The sequence below is a fragment of the Salmo trutta genome, chromosome 12 (assembly GCF_901001165.1).
Source record: "Salmo trutta chromosome 12, fSalTru1.1, whole genome shotgun sequence".
NCBI classification, from domain to species: Eukaryota; Metazoa; Chordata; class Actinopteri; order Salmoniformes; family Salmonidae; genus Salmo; species Salmo trutta.
Window position 1 is genome coordinate 12113577 of NC_042968.1, and position 14274 is coordinate 12127850.

The 14274-nt window shown below is 39.9% G+C and overlaps 4 protein-coding genes across 8 annotated transcripts; 2 read left to right on the plus strand and 2 right to left on the minus strand.

Moving 5' to 3' along the window:
* The first annotated feature begins 624 nt into the window (after window positions 1-624).
* On the plus strand, window positions 625-2448 carry LOC115202930 (pleckstrin homology domain-containing family F member 2). Its single transcript, XM_029767106.1, has 2 exons — window positions 625-922; window positions 1057-2448. Exon 2 carries the CDS (start codon window positions 1076-1078, stop codon window positions 1940-1942), a length of 867 nt encoding a protein of 288 aa, XP_029622966.1. The 5' UTR covers window positions 625-922; window positions 1057-1075; the 3' UTR covers window positions 1943-2448.
* A 1003-nt stretch (window positions 2449-3451) lies between these two features.
* On the minus strand, window positions 3452-7632 carry LOC115202933 (protein C19orf12 homolog). 3 transcript variants are annotated; one of them, XM_029767110.1, is made up of 3 exons: window positions 7462-7632; window positions 6613-6786; window positions 3452-4800 (listed from the first exon to the last, which is right to left on the minus strand). In XM_029767110.1, the coding sequence occupies exons 2-3, from the start codon at window positions 6770-6772 to the stop codon at window positions 4535-4537; spliced, it is 426 nt and encodes a 141-aa protein (XP_029622970.1). In that variant the 5' UTR covers window positions 6773-6786; window positions 7462-7632; the 3' UTR covers window positions 3452-4534. The 3 variants fall into 3 exon arrangements, with proteins under 3 accessions (XP_029622970.1, XP_029622969.1, XP_029622971.1); XM_029767109.1 differs by lacking the exon at window positions 7462-7632 and adding an exon at window positions 7363-7435; XM_029767111.1 differs by lacking the exon at window positions 7462-7632 and having other exon boundaries at window positions 6593-6691.
* A 384-nt stretch (window positions 7633-8016) lies between these two features.
* Window positions 8017-11146, plus strand: LOC115202934 (tumor protein p53-inducible nuclear protein 2). 2 transcript variants are annotated; one of them, XM_029767112.1, is made up of 4 exons: window positions 8017-8220; window positions 9531-9697; window positions 9887-10022; window positions 10137-11146. In XM_029767112.1, exons 2-4 carry the CDS (start codon window positions 9571-9573, stop codon window positions 10363-10365), a joined length of 492 nt encoding a protein of 163 aa, XP_029622972.1. In that variant the 5' UTR covers window positions 8017-8220; window positions 9531-9570; the 3' UTR covers window positions 10366-11146. The 2 variants fall into 2 exon arrangements, with proteins under 2 accessions (XP_029622972.1, XP_029622974.1); XM_029767114.1 differs by lacking the exon at window positions 8017-8220 and adding an exon at window positions 9093-9379.
* zgc:162297 (uncharacterized protein F13E9.13, mitochondrial) lies at window positions 11044-14260 on the minus strand. 2 transcript variants are annotated; one of them, XM_029767107.1, is made up of 7 exons: window positions 14099-14256; window positions 13528-13693; window positions 13372-13454; window positions 13096-13276; window positions 12791-12941; window positions 12449-12576; window positions 11044-11350 (listed from the first exon to the last, which is right to left on the minus strand). In XM_029767107.1, the coding sequence occupies exons 2-7, from the start codon at window positions 13598-13600 to the stop codon at window positions 11160-11162; spliced, it is 807 nt and encodes a 268-aa protein (XP_029622967.1). In that variant the 5' UTR covers window positions 13601-13693; window positions 14099-14256; the 3' UTR covers window positions 11044-11159. The 2 variants fall into 2 exon arrangements, with proteins under 2 accessions (XP_029622967.1, XP_029622968.1); XM_029767108.1 differs by lacking the exon at window positions 13528-13693 and having other exon boundaries at window positions 14099-14260.
* Between the last annotated feature and the right edge of the window lie 14 nt (window positions 14261-14274).

The following is a 14274-nucleotide window of genomic DNA, read 5'->3' on the forward strand; positions in this document are numbered from 1 at the left end:
GAAAAACCCAGCAGCGTTCAAAGGCACTTAAAACTTTTGTTTTTCCCATTCACCCTCTGAATGGCACACATACAAAATCCATGTCTCAAGGTTTAAGACCCCTTCTTTAATCTGTCTCCTCCCCTTCATCTACACTGATTGAAGTGGATATAACAAGTGAGATCAATAAAGGATCATAGCTTTCACCTGGATTTACCTTGTCAGTCTATGTCATGGAAAGAGCAGGTGTTAATGTTTTGAACACTCATACCCATTGATTCTTGAAGAATATAACCTAGAAATGCCGCATGAGCTTAGTTCAACTGTTGTTTTGTATTCCAATGTTTGTAAACAATGTAAATGTAAAAACACTGTGTAGCCTCAAAACATGGTTAAAACTATAATTTTGTTAGCATGGATGGTCAGTCCTTGCATCCATAACTCTGTCTATGAATTTGAGAGTGTTTACATTTCTCCCAAGGCCCGTCCCTCAGCTTTTTACCAAAACACAGGCGAGATGACAGCTTTGTTATCGTTTCAATTAAGGACACTAGCTTTAATGCTGTCCAACAGTTTTTCTCTGTGATGTATTCATAGTCCTAGAATTAGCAATACCTTTGTTTACTGTAATTTAATAGGATCTCTACGCTCCGAGTCACATCCCATCATGTTTGGGTAACTGGTATTGCCTGTTTTCCCTCTTTCTAGTTGCTCTCTCTCTCTTTCCCCATCAAGTTGTTTTGGAACTCCCCATGCAATGCGGCTCAACAGGAAATGTGATTTGCACATATAAAGGACCTCTCGTGGCAACTCACTCTTCAATACAGAAACTACTATATGACACTAACAAAACATACTGTAGGCTGGTCAGACGGGAACTAAGCGACTTACTACCGAGACACAGACGGTTGCAGTGTAAACAAGATAGAAAACAGAGTAAAAGGTCAAATTAACTATTTTTCACTAGCCATTTATTTGATCACTAGTGACATAGGCCTACCATTTCGTCTCATTTGTAAATAGTAACATTTTTGGGGGATATTTCAATTTTATTTCAATTTTGTTCATTTCCTTTAGTGTTGTAATCTAGCTCATCATGGTGGACCAGCTGGCTTTCACGCAAGAGAACAGAGAGCGGATCCAGGCAGTGGAGAACTCCTTTGGCCCCTCTGGGAACTCCCTGTTCAGACCTGACCGGGTCTTGATAGGCGAGGGGCGGCTGATGAAGCTGTGTCGACGCCGCCCCCAGCCTAAAGTATTTTTCTTGTTTAATGACATTTTGGTGTATGGTAGCATCATCCTTCATGGACGCTGGCACAAGAACCAGCATGTAATCTCCCTGGAGGATATCCAGCTAGAGGACCTGGAGGACGGGGTCATCATGGAGAACCAGTGGCTGATCCGCACACCACAGAAGTCCTTCTACGTGGCAGCTGCCTCCGCTGAGGAGAAGCGTGCCTGGATGGAGCACATCGAGGACTGCAGGTTTAAGCAGCTGCAGCATGCCGGCTGCCAGCCTGGGTGCACCTTCGCCACCACCTGGATCCCTGACCGGGCGTCCGCCATCTGCATGCGCTGCTCTAAAACGTTTCGGGTCAACAAACGTCGCCACCACTGTCGTCGCTGCGGCTTTGTCGTCTGCAACGCCTGCTCCAAGAACCGGGCCGTGATCTGCCACATCTCTACTAAGCCCGTGAGGGTGTGTCGACTGTGTCACCTCAGTCTCCAGGACCACGGGGAGCTGACTCAGGATGAGGTGCATCTACGGGGGGACAGTGATGGGAGGAACTGCTCTGATGAATCTGACCTGGTCATGCCTGAGTATGAGGCGACTAGCAACGATGAGGCGGATGTTCGGGTAGAACACCACACACCAAGCAAATGGGTTGAGTGTCACAACTCTTGGTCCCCATATAACTATTTAAAACCGTACCATCGAAGTCTCAATCTCACTGGATTGTGAAGTCACTTGACTTGACTTGGTTGACTTTTGGACAATGTGAGAGGACCCAGAAAAGTATTTACTGAATGAGTATGTGGTGAAGAGTGCCAAATCAAGACTATACATGATCACATGTAATCATAAATACTGCACAAATATGAACACTAATCCTAACCATATAATGTATGCATTGGGTCAATATATTCCTGTTAATAATATACCTTTGAGTGTTTTGGGGGGCTTATTTTTGTTATCCTTTTGATAAAGGTTAACCTGTAGTATTCATTGTTGACTGGCCATTATGCACAGATGGAGCGTCTTTGTTTACATGAAACACATTTCGCACTGAATACTTTTATATTCGTCCTATACTTATCTTGTTTAAAAAAAGGCACGTTGACTACGATAATGTGCCTGTATTAAGTGTACCTGTAATTATAACTCTAAAATGGCAGCAATAACTATACCTCTTTATTTATCACATTCACATCAACCATTTATCTTGAAATAAAATATTTTGATAGCAACTTTTTGTCATCCTTGTCCTGAACACCTGGTAAGACTGCTTATTGACCCCCAAACAGCTGTAATCAAACTATTCCGCGCTTAGGTGTTACAAAGTCTTGCAGACAGATGAACCAGTCCTGAGGCAACAGGTGCAGTAAATAAGCCTTTAGACAAAGTTCTTGCGTCACTTGATTTTCCTAACTCTAGTGTTGTCAATGGCAATACTCAGGCCAACTGCCAATGACATTTTTAAAAAGAACGTATTCAAATGCAACATGCCTATAAAATGTTAATGATTGACATTTCAAACAAAATCAGTTTAAATCATGCTCTCTGGTTTCTGAAAAGAACTGTCTAAAAGGTTTTTCTATGAAGATATAAGACTGCTCTCACATCCCAGACTACCAATAAAGTGGTGATGGAATATGATATCTTGTGACTTCAATCCATTTGAATTTGAAAAAGCTGCTAAGAAACTGTTTCTTAGTAAGCCATAGGTACAAGACTGACAACCATCTCTCAGAAACGAATGACATAACTTCCAATGAAATTTCCCCTCAAGATGAATAATAATTTTTTCGCTGTCTGATGTTATGACAACCCGCAGGTCCAAGTTTGCTTGCAAAGAAGGAACAAGGAAACGCCTAGAAAAACTAATGGGGAAAAAAATCACAGTGGTGTCATTACAAACAACCTTTGCACATACTCCAAAAAGTGCTCTGATATCTTAATAAGATTCTAGTATTATTCAAAAGTCTACATTTGAAACATTGAAAAAGAGGAACTATATTACATTGCGTATAATCTTGGAAACCCAGAACCAAAAAAATGTTGCGAAATTGCGTCAGATGAGATACCATTCTATGTTACGTGCATGCATCTGTCCAGGAGAGATTACATTGCGTAGCATTGTCTTCCTTCTCTTACAAAGAATGTGTTAAGTGGTTGAATTCCCCTCACGGAACTGTCAGTTGATTCACTGAAATAACATGTTTTCTGGCTTAATGATGTCCTACTAAAAGCTTGTGGTGATCATACAAGTCACCTTTGTCCTTTATTTCATTTATCATGATTTTCATATAAACACTTTAGTACAGAGCACGACAAGATTTTCCCAATTAGTTAATTCTAGGACTAGGTGGGACTACTCACCATTATGTGCCAGAAGTACCAAGACCAGTTTCTCAGAAGTACTCATCTCTTACAATATTCACATTGCATGAATCACTTGAGATCCTAGGCACACTTACAAGAGGAGTCTAGTTTTGCATTTGTTGCAAATAATGTAAATTATAAATGACCAACAATATTCAATGTGTACATTTCAGTGCAAAATATCGGCAACAAATTATGCACTACAATATAAATAAAGTACGCCTTTCTGGTTAATTGCTGGACTGTTCTCATAAGATAAGTTTCAATCATACCGCTACATTCAGAGATAACAATTTCTCATCTAAAACAAAACAAGTGTACATTAAAGTGCAATTCCGCCACTTTTCCACCTCATATTCATTATCTCCAAAACCATAACAGTGTCGACATACAGTACGTGAAAACAGCGCGTTTCTTTGATCTGTGGTTAAAAAGATAAGGTGCTAAATAAATGCTTCTCTGTAACATCACATGGCAGCATTAAAAGTAACAAAACAGTGATTTTCAAAACAGTGGTTTTCAACAAGTTTCTAGCCAGAGGGAGGGTATTTTCTTGCTCCTCACATCACTGTGAATATCCTAGCGCCCGAAAAATCACTGTTTTTAAATATGTTTTACTTTTGATGATGTCATTGCAACTTTTAACTTTATATTTGTTTCTACAAAACGTAGGAATGTGCCGTTTTCACATATGTAGACACTGGTGTTGTGCTGGAGATAATGAAAATGACGTAAAAAAAAAAGTGCTTTATCAAAGGATATTAAATGGACATGATCAGATATTAGGTAACATGACATGTCTGACATGAGTCTCAATGTAACTCTCATAAGGCCTCTTTCAGTGAACCTACAGTATAAAAGCTTATTTCAGTCTCAGGAAATAAGCTCGAGTTGAATTTGAGTACAAATGTGTGTTCTAAGGAGTTCCTCCGGATATTCAGCCTGTGTAGATCAGTCCCCGTATCTCACCTCTGCTCTCAGTTCCTTTGTGATATAACGAAGTAGAGTAGCAGTGACCTGCTGCTGGAGAGTAGCATTCCCCATGACCAGGGCGGTCAGCTGGGCCAGGTCTGTCCAGTCCAGTGAGCCCAAAACGGCCATGATATCAGCATAGAGCCTCTGCTGCTGGTGGGGAGGCAGCTCCATGATGATCTGAGGGAGAGGTCTGAACTGTCCACTGGTCATCCACCATCCCAACAGGCCACCTACTGCACCACCTAAAGAGCAACACAAACAAGATCTGTGTCAGAAGATCAAGAGGGGAGAAGAGCTCACAGATTTAAAACACTCATGGTTATAAGATCTACAGAAAAGACAGAAATGCCAACAGTGGAGGTATGTTCAGAACCACATTCCTATAAAGCTGTTACAGTAACATGGCTACAGGTTAATCTGCCTTACCTAAAGTCCATTCTGGTGGGAAGCTGCTATAGACCACCAAGTGCTAACAGTCAGTATCTGGATAACATTTGTGAAATGCTTGATACTGTATGTGATATCAATAGAGAGGTATACTTTCTGGGTGATTTAAATATTGACTGGCTTTCATCGGGTTGCCCACTCAAGAGAAAGCTCAAAAACTAACTAGTGCCTGCAACTTGGTGCAGGTTATCAATCAACCTACCAGGGTAGTTACAAACAGTACAGGAATTAAATCATCAACGTGTATTAATCATTTCTTTACTAATGCTGCAGAAATTTGTTTCAAAGCAGTATCCAAATACATTGGATGTAGTGATCACAATATAGTATCCATATCTAGGAAAACCAAAGTTCCAAACGCTGGGCATAATATTGTGTATAAGAGGTGATACAATAAGTTTTGCAGTGATTCCTATGTTCTTGATTGGTACGCGGTGTGTAATGACGAGCAACCAGACGCTGCACTTGACACATTTATGAAATTGCTTATCTTAGTTACTAATACATGTGGATTGATGAGGAATTGAAAAATTGTATGGTTGAGGGAGAAGAGGCAAAAGAGATGGCAAATAGGTCTGGCTGTATAAGCAATTGGCAAATGTACTGCAAATTGAGAAATCATGACTAAACTGAATAAAACAAAGAAGAAACTATACTATGAAACAAAGATAAATGACAAAGAATGATATTAAAAAGCTTTGGAGCACCTTCAATGAAATTTTGGGCAAAAAGGCAAACTCCGCTCCATCATTCATTGAATCAGATGGCTCATTCATCAAAAAACCAACTGATATTGCCATCTACTTTAATATTTTTTCATTGGCAATATTAGCAAACTTAGGCATGACATACCAGCAAAAAACACTGACACCACACATCCAAGTATATCTGACCAAATTATGAAAAACAAACATTGTAATTCTGAATTCCGTAAAGTGAGTTTGGAAGAGTTGAATAAATGACTGTCATCTATCAACGATGACAAGCCACTGGGGTCTGACAACTTGGATGCAAAATTACTGAGGATAATAACTCTATTCCACATCAAGTAACTCAAGCCAGCAGTAAAATTAGATAAAATAAAACAGATAAAAATACACTTTTATGGAACCGCGGGACTGTGAAGCAACACAAACATAGACACAGGCATACAAACACACGATAACATACGCACTATACACAGATGTACACATGGATTTTGTGTTGTAGATATGTGGTAGTAGAGTAGAGGCCTGGGGGCACACACATAATATGTTGTGAAATCTGTTATGAATGCATTGTAATGTTTTTAAAATGTATAATGGTCTTAATTTTGCTCGACCGCAGGAAAAGCAGCTGCTGCCTTGGCTAATGGGGATCCATAATAAATACAAATAGAAATAAACACCCATATTTATCAAAATAGACCTCCCCACTTATAAGACAACATTGGCTGAGAAATCTTCTACCCTAACGCCATACTTTATAGGCCTACCACATATACACTGAAAATCTCATAGCTGCACTCAATACAATAGGTTTGAGAAAGGATATGGCTCCACCTTGTGGTTGAAGTAGGGAAAAGCAGATGATCATAATTATGCTTACTAAATTGATAGGATCCTTACCAACAGCAATCCCTAGGGGACCACCTAGAAGACCCCCTAAAAATGCAGTCCCTCCTGCCACTGCTGATCCTTTCCCAGAATTCTTCACTGCTGCTTTTATCTGCTGATTTGCAGACAGGTCACAGCATAGTTGCATGACATCATCCATACGTGGAGCCATTGTAGCTGCTCTCCCTGGTGTGATGATAAGAGACACACTGAAGATCAATTTGCAACCAAGCCAACTCATCAATCTCTAGTATACATTGCAAGTACAAATAGCCACTACCAATTTAATACTAGAAGAGATGTATGACTTGACTTCTGTCAGATATCCTGAAGACTAGGAGGAGTAAGCCATCTTCTGGTAATGAACTGCATTACACTGCTGAGAGTAGCCGCTACCAAAAGTAAAATAAACTATTGTTCAAATGAATCTTATAGGCCTTTTTTACTCCAAATGTTGACAAAACCAGTAAACTATATTATTGTAATCAATTAAGTTATCATATTTAGCCTACAAAGACACGGGAAATAACTGAAGATACATTGTCATGAGTCAAAAACTTCTCACACGAGATTCGAAATGCTTCCCTCTGATTTATGTTATAACCACAATAATAACGACCGCAGCTAATAATAATTATACTTCCCTTCCGATATGTAGGCCTTTTATAATGGCGTAAGACGACATCGAAAAATAGAAGTTAGTGTTAGTGTGTCATCATGTGGCCATCAGCATTCTCTCTCCATTAAAAGTGTGGCAATCACCTTTACATAACGACATAGTTGTCCCCGTCACACAGGACGGACTCTGAAGTTGGCCTACAAGAAAATAGTCTAAAGTACACATTGATGTCGAATCCTTACCGTCAGATCTCGCACTTCGATGATGTGTTAATGTTTGTGTATAATGAGTGTTTGTAAAAACGATGACCGCGGTGAATGACGGGACATTTGTTTAGGACAAGCCCACATCCTGTTAAAACGATTCGCGGTTGTTTTTAGATGCACAATAAAACAAACATAGCCTAATAAATAGATCTCAGTGGGGCAACCTGGCATAATTGTCATTTACTCTGCAAATATTTGCAACAATGTTTCACGAAAAGTAATTGATACAACTCCCCCCTTTTCATAACAATGGTGGGGTTTTGCAGGGCCCGGTGCCCGGGGTGGGTGGAGATTTCTCTTAAGAATCAATAGAATTATCTAAAAATAACAAACTCCGCTCACACGGGCCACCGGGCCATGCAAAACGAAGTCGACCACTGTTGTGAAATGCAAACCGTTGTACAATTTTTTAAAATAATAATCTTCCACTCTAATGTATTTTGCCTTGTTGTTATAGACTACACGCCTAGACTATTAGAACGATTGGACGTCGGTTGAAACCAGGTATTTAATTAAGTATGTTTCAAGTAAGGACACATTTATTCACTTGACAGCTAGTTAGGTGTGCGTAACCTTCTGAAGCCCCGCCTTCGAGTTGGGATTTTTGTTTACGTTCACCACCGACTAAAGCAAAAGAGTTGGTGTTCATAAGCAAGTCTGTATCAAAACAATTACAGATCAGTTATAGTGTCAAGCCAACCGTCGGCCACCACCTGTTAAATATTCATTTGTGAGGTAAGAAAAAAATACATTGTAGCCTTCAACATTGTGCGAGAGGTTGTGTCCTTAGCATCCGTTCATGTGTAGCATAGACACTTTTCTTTAGCCTACTTATCTATCCATTGCATGTTTTTTATTGATTTCTACATCCCAAAAGTGTCCTATTAGGCCAACTTTTTGGTTTTGTAGACTACCATGTAATTGTAACCATGTCATGTGTCATTTTGAATGTAGGTTGGGTTATTTGTTTGATTGTCAGTGAGTTACATAAATGCAGTTGTTAATTATTAACTTATTTATTGAAGTTTAAACCCAATTAATGCCATATCAAGTTCACCCAAACGACCCTCCTATGTTTTTTAATGATTTAATTGTTTATATCACACATTTATTATATATTGCATAGGGCTAATGTAAGGGTCTTACATGTCTTTAAACTTCCAATTTATGGACTTTTTGATGGCACACCAGAAAAGATATGCACGTGTATATGTAATCTATGCATTTTGCACCTTATGAGCTAATTCTGTCTGGGCACTATTGGATCTTCCCTTGCTGGCAGGCTGGGGTGTAGCTGTATATTGACAGTATAGGTTTACAAGTACACCAAGGCATTCAAAGACCGTGGCTGTCTGGACAGCCCAAGGTCTAAAAGTGGATGTTGTGGTATTCTGTCTAGACTATGACGCTTTAAGCCTGAAAGACATACATACCAATACTGTTAATACCTGATTCAATTTTTAATAGGCCTATTTGACCAGAAATGTCAAAATACAATTATATACACTAAAATGTATACACACATATATATATATATATATATATATATATATATATATATATATATTTTTTTTTTTACAAACCCTTTTCACCATAGTTTGGCCGATTTGCTTCATATTCACCACATTAGTTTATTCATAACATATCTTAAGATTCAGATACAGGCTTGAAATGAGTTGCTGGTCAGAAAGGATGCCATGACCTTCAGTCTGCAAATAGCTTCCAAGGGGCATGCTGTTCCTGATTCTGCTGTGCTGGCAGGGTCATTAACCCAGGACACAATGTTAAAAACTAAAGGTCATAATGTAAGGTGCTATTCAGAGTCTGCTTTACGGAAATCATTTCAGATCTATCTTCTGTCAATGTGGATATTAAACTACAAATACCTTTTCAGGTTGTGCTGTTTTCTTGCATTTGATGCAATGTTTTACTGTGATCAGTTTTGCAATTTTACCAGTTTAGCAGTAATTGTATCCGGTTTGCAATTTTTTTCCTTATGGGGCCAACATACTATATAACACTATGTTAACTAATTTTCTTTGCAGACTGCAATAAGAGGGCCAAGGGAGGCAAAATATATACACAATGATTGGAAAGATATTTGCCCATTTCCTTGGTAGCACAGATGACGATTTTCCCACAGATGACAATGAAACCTATGAGGAGCTCATTGAGTTTGAGGAGGGAGGATGGGTCGTTATCAACATTCAAGGTAAGCCGATCATTTTGTTCATTGAAAGTTGAAATCACAAGTTAGTTGTTAAACTGGTATGGGCATTGTTGTCTGGAGTTACTTGTTTTGTAAATGGTAGTATTGCAGTTATTTGGATAGTAGATCTAATGGTCACTATTAGACCATTAGATCTACTAATGGTCTAAATTTGTGGTCTGATGTTTCCAGAGAACAACTCCCTGAACCCCCCTGAGGAAGACCCTTTGGAGAACCTGCTGATTGAGCATCCCGGTATGTCTGTATACCAGATCAGACACCAGCCCAGCGATGAGGAAGACTCAGATGAAGAGGATGCTTCTCCCAGGTCAGTTTTCATCCAGAGGATACATCTACTTTAGTCAGTGTGATAACACAACCATTATCCTAGAGAAAGGCGTGTCACATTTTACAGTTATTCTGTCCTTCCTCCCCCCTGCAGGCCTGTGCCAGTCAAACAGCATGTGTCCTGGAGGTTAGCTGCCTGGGGCAGCCCGCTTCCATGCAATGTCCAACTGCTTGCCATACAGCGAGCCAGGACTCACGTGGAGTGCAAGAAGCTGACCAGGAGTGCTCTCCAGAGACAGAACCTTGCCAAGGTGCGATTCTCCCCCTCTGATAGACGCTTTGGTCACTTCAAACAACCCTGCCAGCGTCTGTACAACTACTGAGTGTCTACTGAGTAACCACGCCACTGTCTGAACCCACAGACCTTAGACCTATGACCTTGTGAATCTCTTTACCCTGATCAAGGGAACCCCCTTTGCAGAGTATGTTTTTAACATGCTGAGCCCAGTTTGAGAGTGAAATAGCCTTGAGTAGATGTGTGTGCATGTGAAAAATATTATAACTGGCTTGTTAATGTTAAGTCTTATGGTTCTGATGAAAACTTTTATGTAGTGTATAAAATGCAAAAGGTTTTAGCACTTGCAAATATTAATTCTATTGTATATAGAATACTTTTTTTGTATTACTTTGCGTGCCTTAGATTTAGATACGTTGTGGGTATATTGCTTTAAGGAAAGTTGATATGTTTCATAACTATGAAAAGCTATTTTGTATATGATATGTGACGACACAAAACACCACTCTTGACTAATTGGACCTCTTTCGCTATATTTTTTAATAACAAATACAATGTATGTAAGGATTACCAAATAATGATGAACCACTGTTACTAATGTATGTTTTGTACTTAGTGATTCGATTTGTTTTTATACATTTATTCCCAGTGTGTTCTTATGTTTGCTGTACTGCTACAAGCCCGGTTTGTAAATATACTCAGATTTATTTGGTATTTTGGTGTATATTTAAATGTTAAAAGATGTTAGATAAATCTGTTTTGTTTAGGTATTATTTGTGTTTTATTAAATAGCACAAGAAATAACTTGGGTAATTACATGTATTATTACCACCAAATGTAATTGTTCTGCATTAAATTATTTTAGCAGCGAATTGGTGGATTTCATTTCCGAAGCAAATGCACCTTCCCCATGAACTTCTTAACGCTTTCTGGATCAACAGCATTTGCCCAAACTCCTCCCCTCTTGAAATGAGAGCCAATTATCATTGCACTAGCATCAAGGTAGTGTTCCACGTTGTCATGGGTCACTCCTGAGCCAATAAGAACTGGGAGTCTTACTGACCCTGCAACATCTGCAAATAGAAAAGAAAGGTTTGTTGAGTAAATATTTTGAGATGCTACATTATGTTTACGGAGTTCATTATATTGGAAAGCTGTGCGTGAGCTTATATGAAACAAATTCCTAAATGGTTGGATTTAGGAATGCATTGCAAGTGTCATGCATAATCTCTGATAAGTAAATGGTGAAAGTAGGTTCAGAGATGATATGAGAAAAACACACGAAGAAAGAGATAAATCCAGACTCTGGCAGCTCCATTTACCCATCTGACAACAGAGCCAGCCCAATGGAATCGTACTGGGAGACTGTAGGAGCACCTCCAAACTAGGCAGCAGGGTTGTGTAGCAGTCTGGCCTGAGCCTGCCTGTGTTTACAGCCTTCTGTGTAAGTCAGCCATCTGTAGGCTGTGCTTAAAAATAGCAGACGATGTTGGTGTCTATATTCGCTAAGCAGGGCTGTGGCAGGCAAGGGCAGGACCGGGCTGTGTGCCCATGGTCAGCACGATCCAAACTCGGGAGACTATGAAGCTGCCAACCTCTCCCCAGACGAGGCTGCTCTTTATAAGGCCAGCAGCGAGGCTCAGAGGCTCCATGGCCTTTAGGGCAGCTTAACCTCTGGGCTACATGAAAAACTAACGCCAGAAACTATCTGCCTTTGCAAATGTAGGAAGTATGCAATAGGCTGGTATGCAGTGGGAGTGGTATGAAATTGAGTGAAGTGACATAACATACTTTTGTTAGGGAATGTGTTATGGTTTATGAGAATGTATGAGATTTAACCAAGACTACAAGAGTGTTTGAGAGAAAATGAAAAGGGAGAGGAAAGTAAACCATATTTATACTAAGGTACACGCTGGGCATTTCTAAAATGATACACCGAGCATTATGCCTCAGATATATAATGTAAGTGCTGAGTGTTGGCTGCCCTTTGATCTAAATGGTAAAATAGTGATTACACCTATGCATTATTTGTTTCTTAGGAATTCATTTAAACGAGTTGGGGAGTCTTTTTCTATTACTGTATGTGACAGTATGTTTGTGTGTCATACCATACATGTCCATATGTGTCATACAGGTCTGTATGTGCCAGAGAATTCAGAGACAGGACACACCTCTGAGCTCCACTGGATCTGCCTGAACCCCTGTGGCTGTTCCAGTGATGATGAGCCCGTCAGAGAGGAAAAACTCAGCTGCTCTGGCCGTCTCCACTATGCTCACATCTGAAGTCAGGGCATGGGAGCTAGGAACACAAACACATACCCACAAATCTGAAAACATCCAATTACACTTACTACAACAGTCAGAAATGTTACTTTCATCTCCTTGCAGTACCGTTTATGGATAATATTAGCCGCATTACCTGCATGCTGAAAAACCTTCTGAAATACCATATCGGGACATCTAGGCTAGCCAGTGGGGTTGTCTGACTGGAGTGTTTTTGAACGATTGCTCACCTGTGCTTCTTTTTTATATCAGTGAAAATCTGCACATGTTCAGCCTGTATTTGCTTGCGGTATCGCAAAAGGTCTCCGGCACATCCATTCAAAAGGCCTTCATCAGCAACATGTGAGAAGACATATCCCTCTGCCCTGATAAAATCCATACCTTGAAAAAAGACAACAATGGAATAAGTAGCTAAACATTTGCTTTTCCCAACCTCTTAATACGGATCTTTCTATTAAACTAAAATTCCAGGCTAGCCTGAAGCACTCTTGCATGCATGTATTAATCAGTAATAAGCAAAGCCAGCTATATCAACCTGAAGCCAGTGCAACAGCAACAGCTGAGCTGTTTGCTGCAGACAGGATCTGAACTCCAAGAGGCAGAGACGGACAGATCCCCCTCACCGCTGCACACACCGCGGTCATAGAGGCACACACCTCTGGTCCAACTGAGAATGTGTATGGAATGTCATGCATGTTCTCAATGATCAGCCCATCCTGTTCAACAGATCAACAGACAACAAACAATTCATTTCCAGTCACCCTTGAGGATGAATAAAGTAAGGAGTTCTTGTGTTTTTGCTTATACTTACAATTCCCGCATTGTGATAGATTTCTGCCTCATGGCATGCCTCCTCAATAATTTGAGGAATGGCCATGCTTCCTAAAGGTGTGCCTGAAGAACATAAAATCCAAGTTAAAAACAAAAAGAGAGTAAAAAACGACATATGCGTCCCAATAATCTTTACCTGGCAAGGCTTGAACATGAATCATTCCAATAACCACAGATTTAGCACGTCCAAAGAGTTTCAGAAACTTCATTTTTGCTGTTGTTTCAAACCAGTTGCAATGTGGAGGTAACGGTGGCTTTAAAATGAGACTTGTTCCCGTGCAGCTGCTAGCTTGATCACGTGCCTGGTCAAAGTGTACGTTAATACAGGTTTCAAGATCTCTGAGTGATGGTCACCCAATCCAGTGTTTTTTTCGTGTGGCGCATATGGCGTATATTAAAACACCATTTTAACAGTTATGACTGAGACAAGTCACATAGGTTGCATATTTGCCTCTTCCTTGTCTACATTTCCTTTATCTTCTGATAAGAAAACGTAAATATATGAATTATATATGAAAGCATATGATGGTGCCTAAACCTGCACTGTTTTTTTTTCTCCAACAAATAATTTGTGTAGACAAGAGGAAGGAGACGAGGAGGAAGCCACTAAACGTAGCTAATGCACTAGCTCAGAGCCGCGCGCCATCACCATTCTCGTTGAACAAATTGCGCGGCATTATTTTGATTTTAAAAAAATAATGACATACCTCTGGAATTATGGACAGTGAAAGTCCACGATGTCGGCTTGATGGAGAAACATTTTAAAATATGTCTGTCAAAATCGGCATAACGTCCGGATTTGCAGGTTTTTGAGAGGGACACAGTCTTTGTTTACATCCGTCTTCCCTAGCCACGCGGTACTTTGTGCTTCCGGATTCTAAGC

Bases quoted from the DNA above. Each gene is read 5' to 3' on its own strand.
- LOC115202933 (XM_029767109.1), bottom strand. The intron at 4,801-6,612 runs GTAAGGATCCTA...GTTGCTCTTTAG, and splicing joins TCCCCTAGGGATTGCTGTTG to GTGGTGCAGTAGGTGGCCTG.
- LOC115202930 (XM_029767106.1), top strand. From the start codon at position 1,076: ATGGTGGACCAGCTGGCTTTCACGCAAGAGAACAGAGAGCGGATCCAG.
- LOC115202934 (XM_029767112.1), top strand. From the start codon at position 9,571: ATGATTGGAAAGATATTTGCCCATTTCCTTGGTAGCACAGATGACGAT. The intron at 9,698-9,886 runs GTAAGCCGATCA...TGATGTTTCCAG, and splicing joins GGTCGTTATCAACATTCAAG to AGAACAACTCCCTGAACCCC. The intron at 10,023-10,136 runs GTCAGTTTTCAT...TCCCCCCTGCAG, and splicing joins GAAGAGGATGCTTCTCCCAG to GCCTGTGCCAGTCAAACAGC.
- zgc:162297 (XM_029767107.1), bottom strand. From the start codon at position 13,600: ATGAAGTTTCTGAAACTCTTTGGACGTGCTAAATCTGTGGTTATTGGA. The intron at 13,455-13,527 runs GTAAAGATTATT...TATGTTCTTCAG, and splicing joins TCATGTTCAAGCCTTGCCAG to GCACACCTTTAGGAAGCATG. The intron at 12,577-12,790 runs GTGAGCAATCGT...TTGTGTTCCTAG, and splicing joins GATATAAAAAAGAAGCACAG to CTCCCATGCCCTGACTTCAG.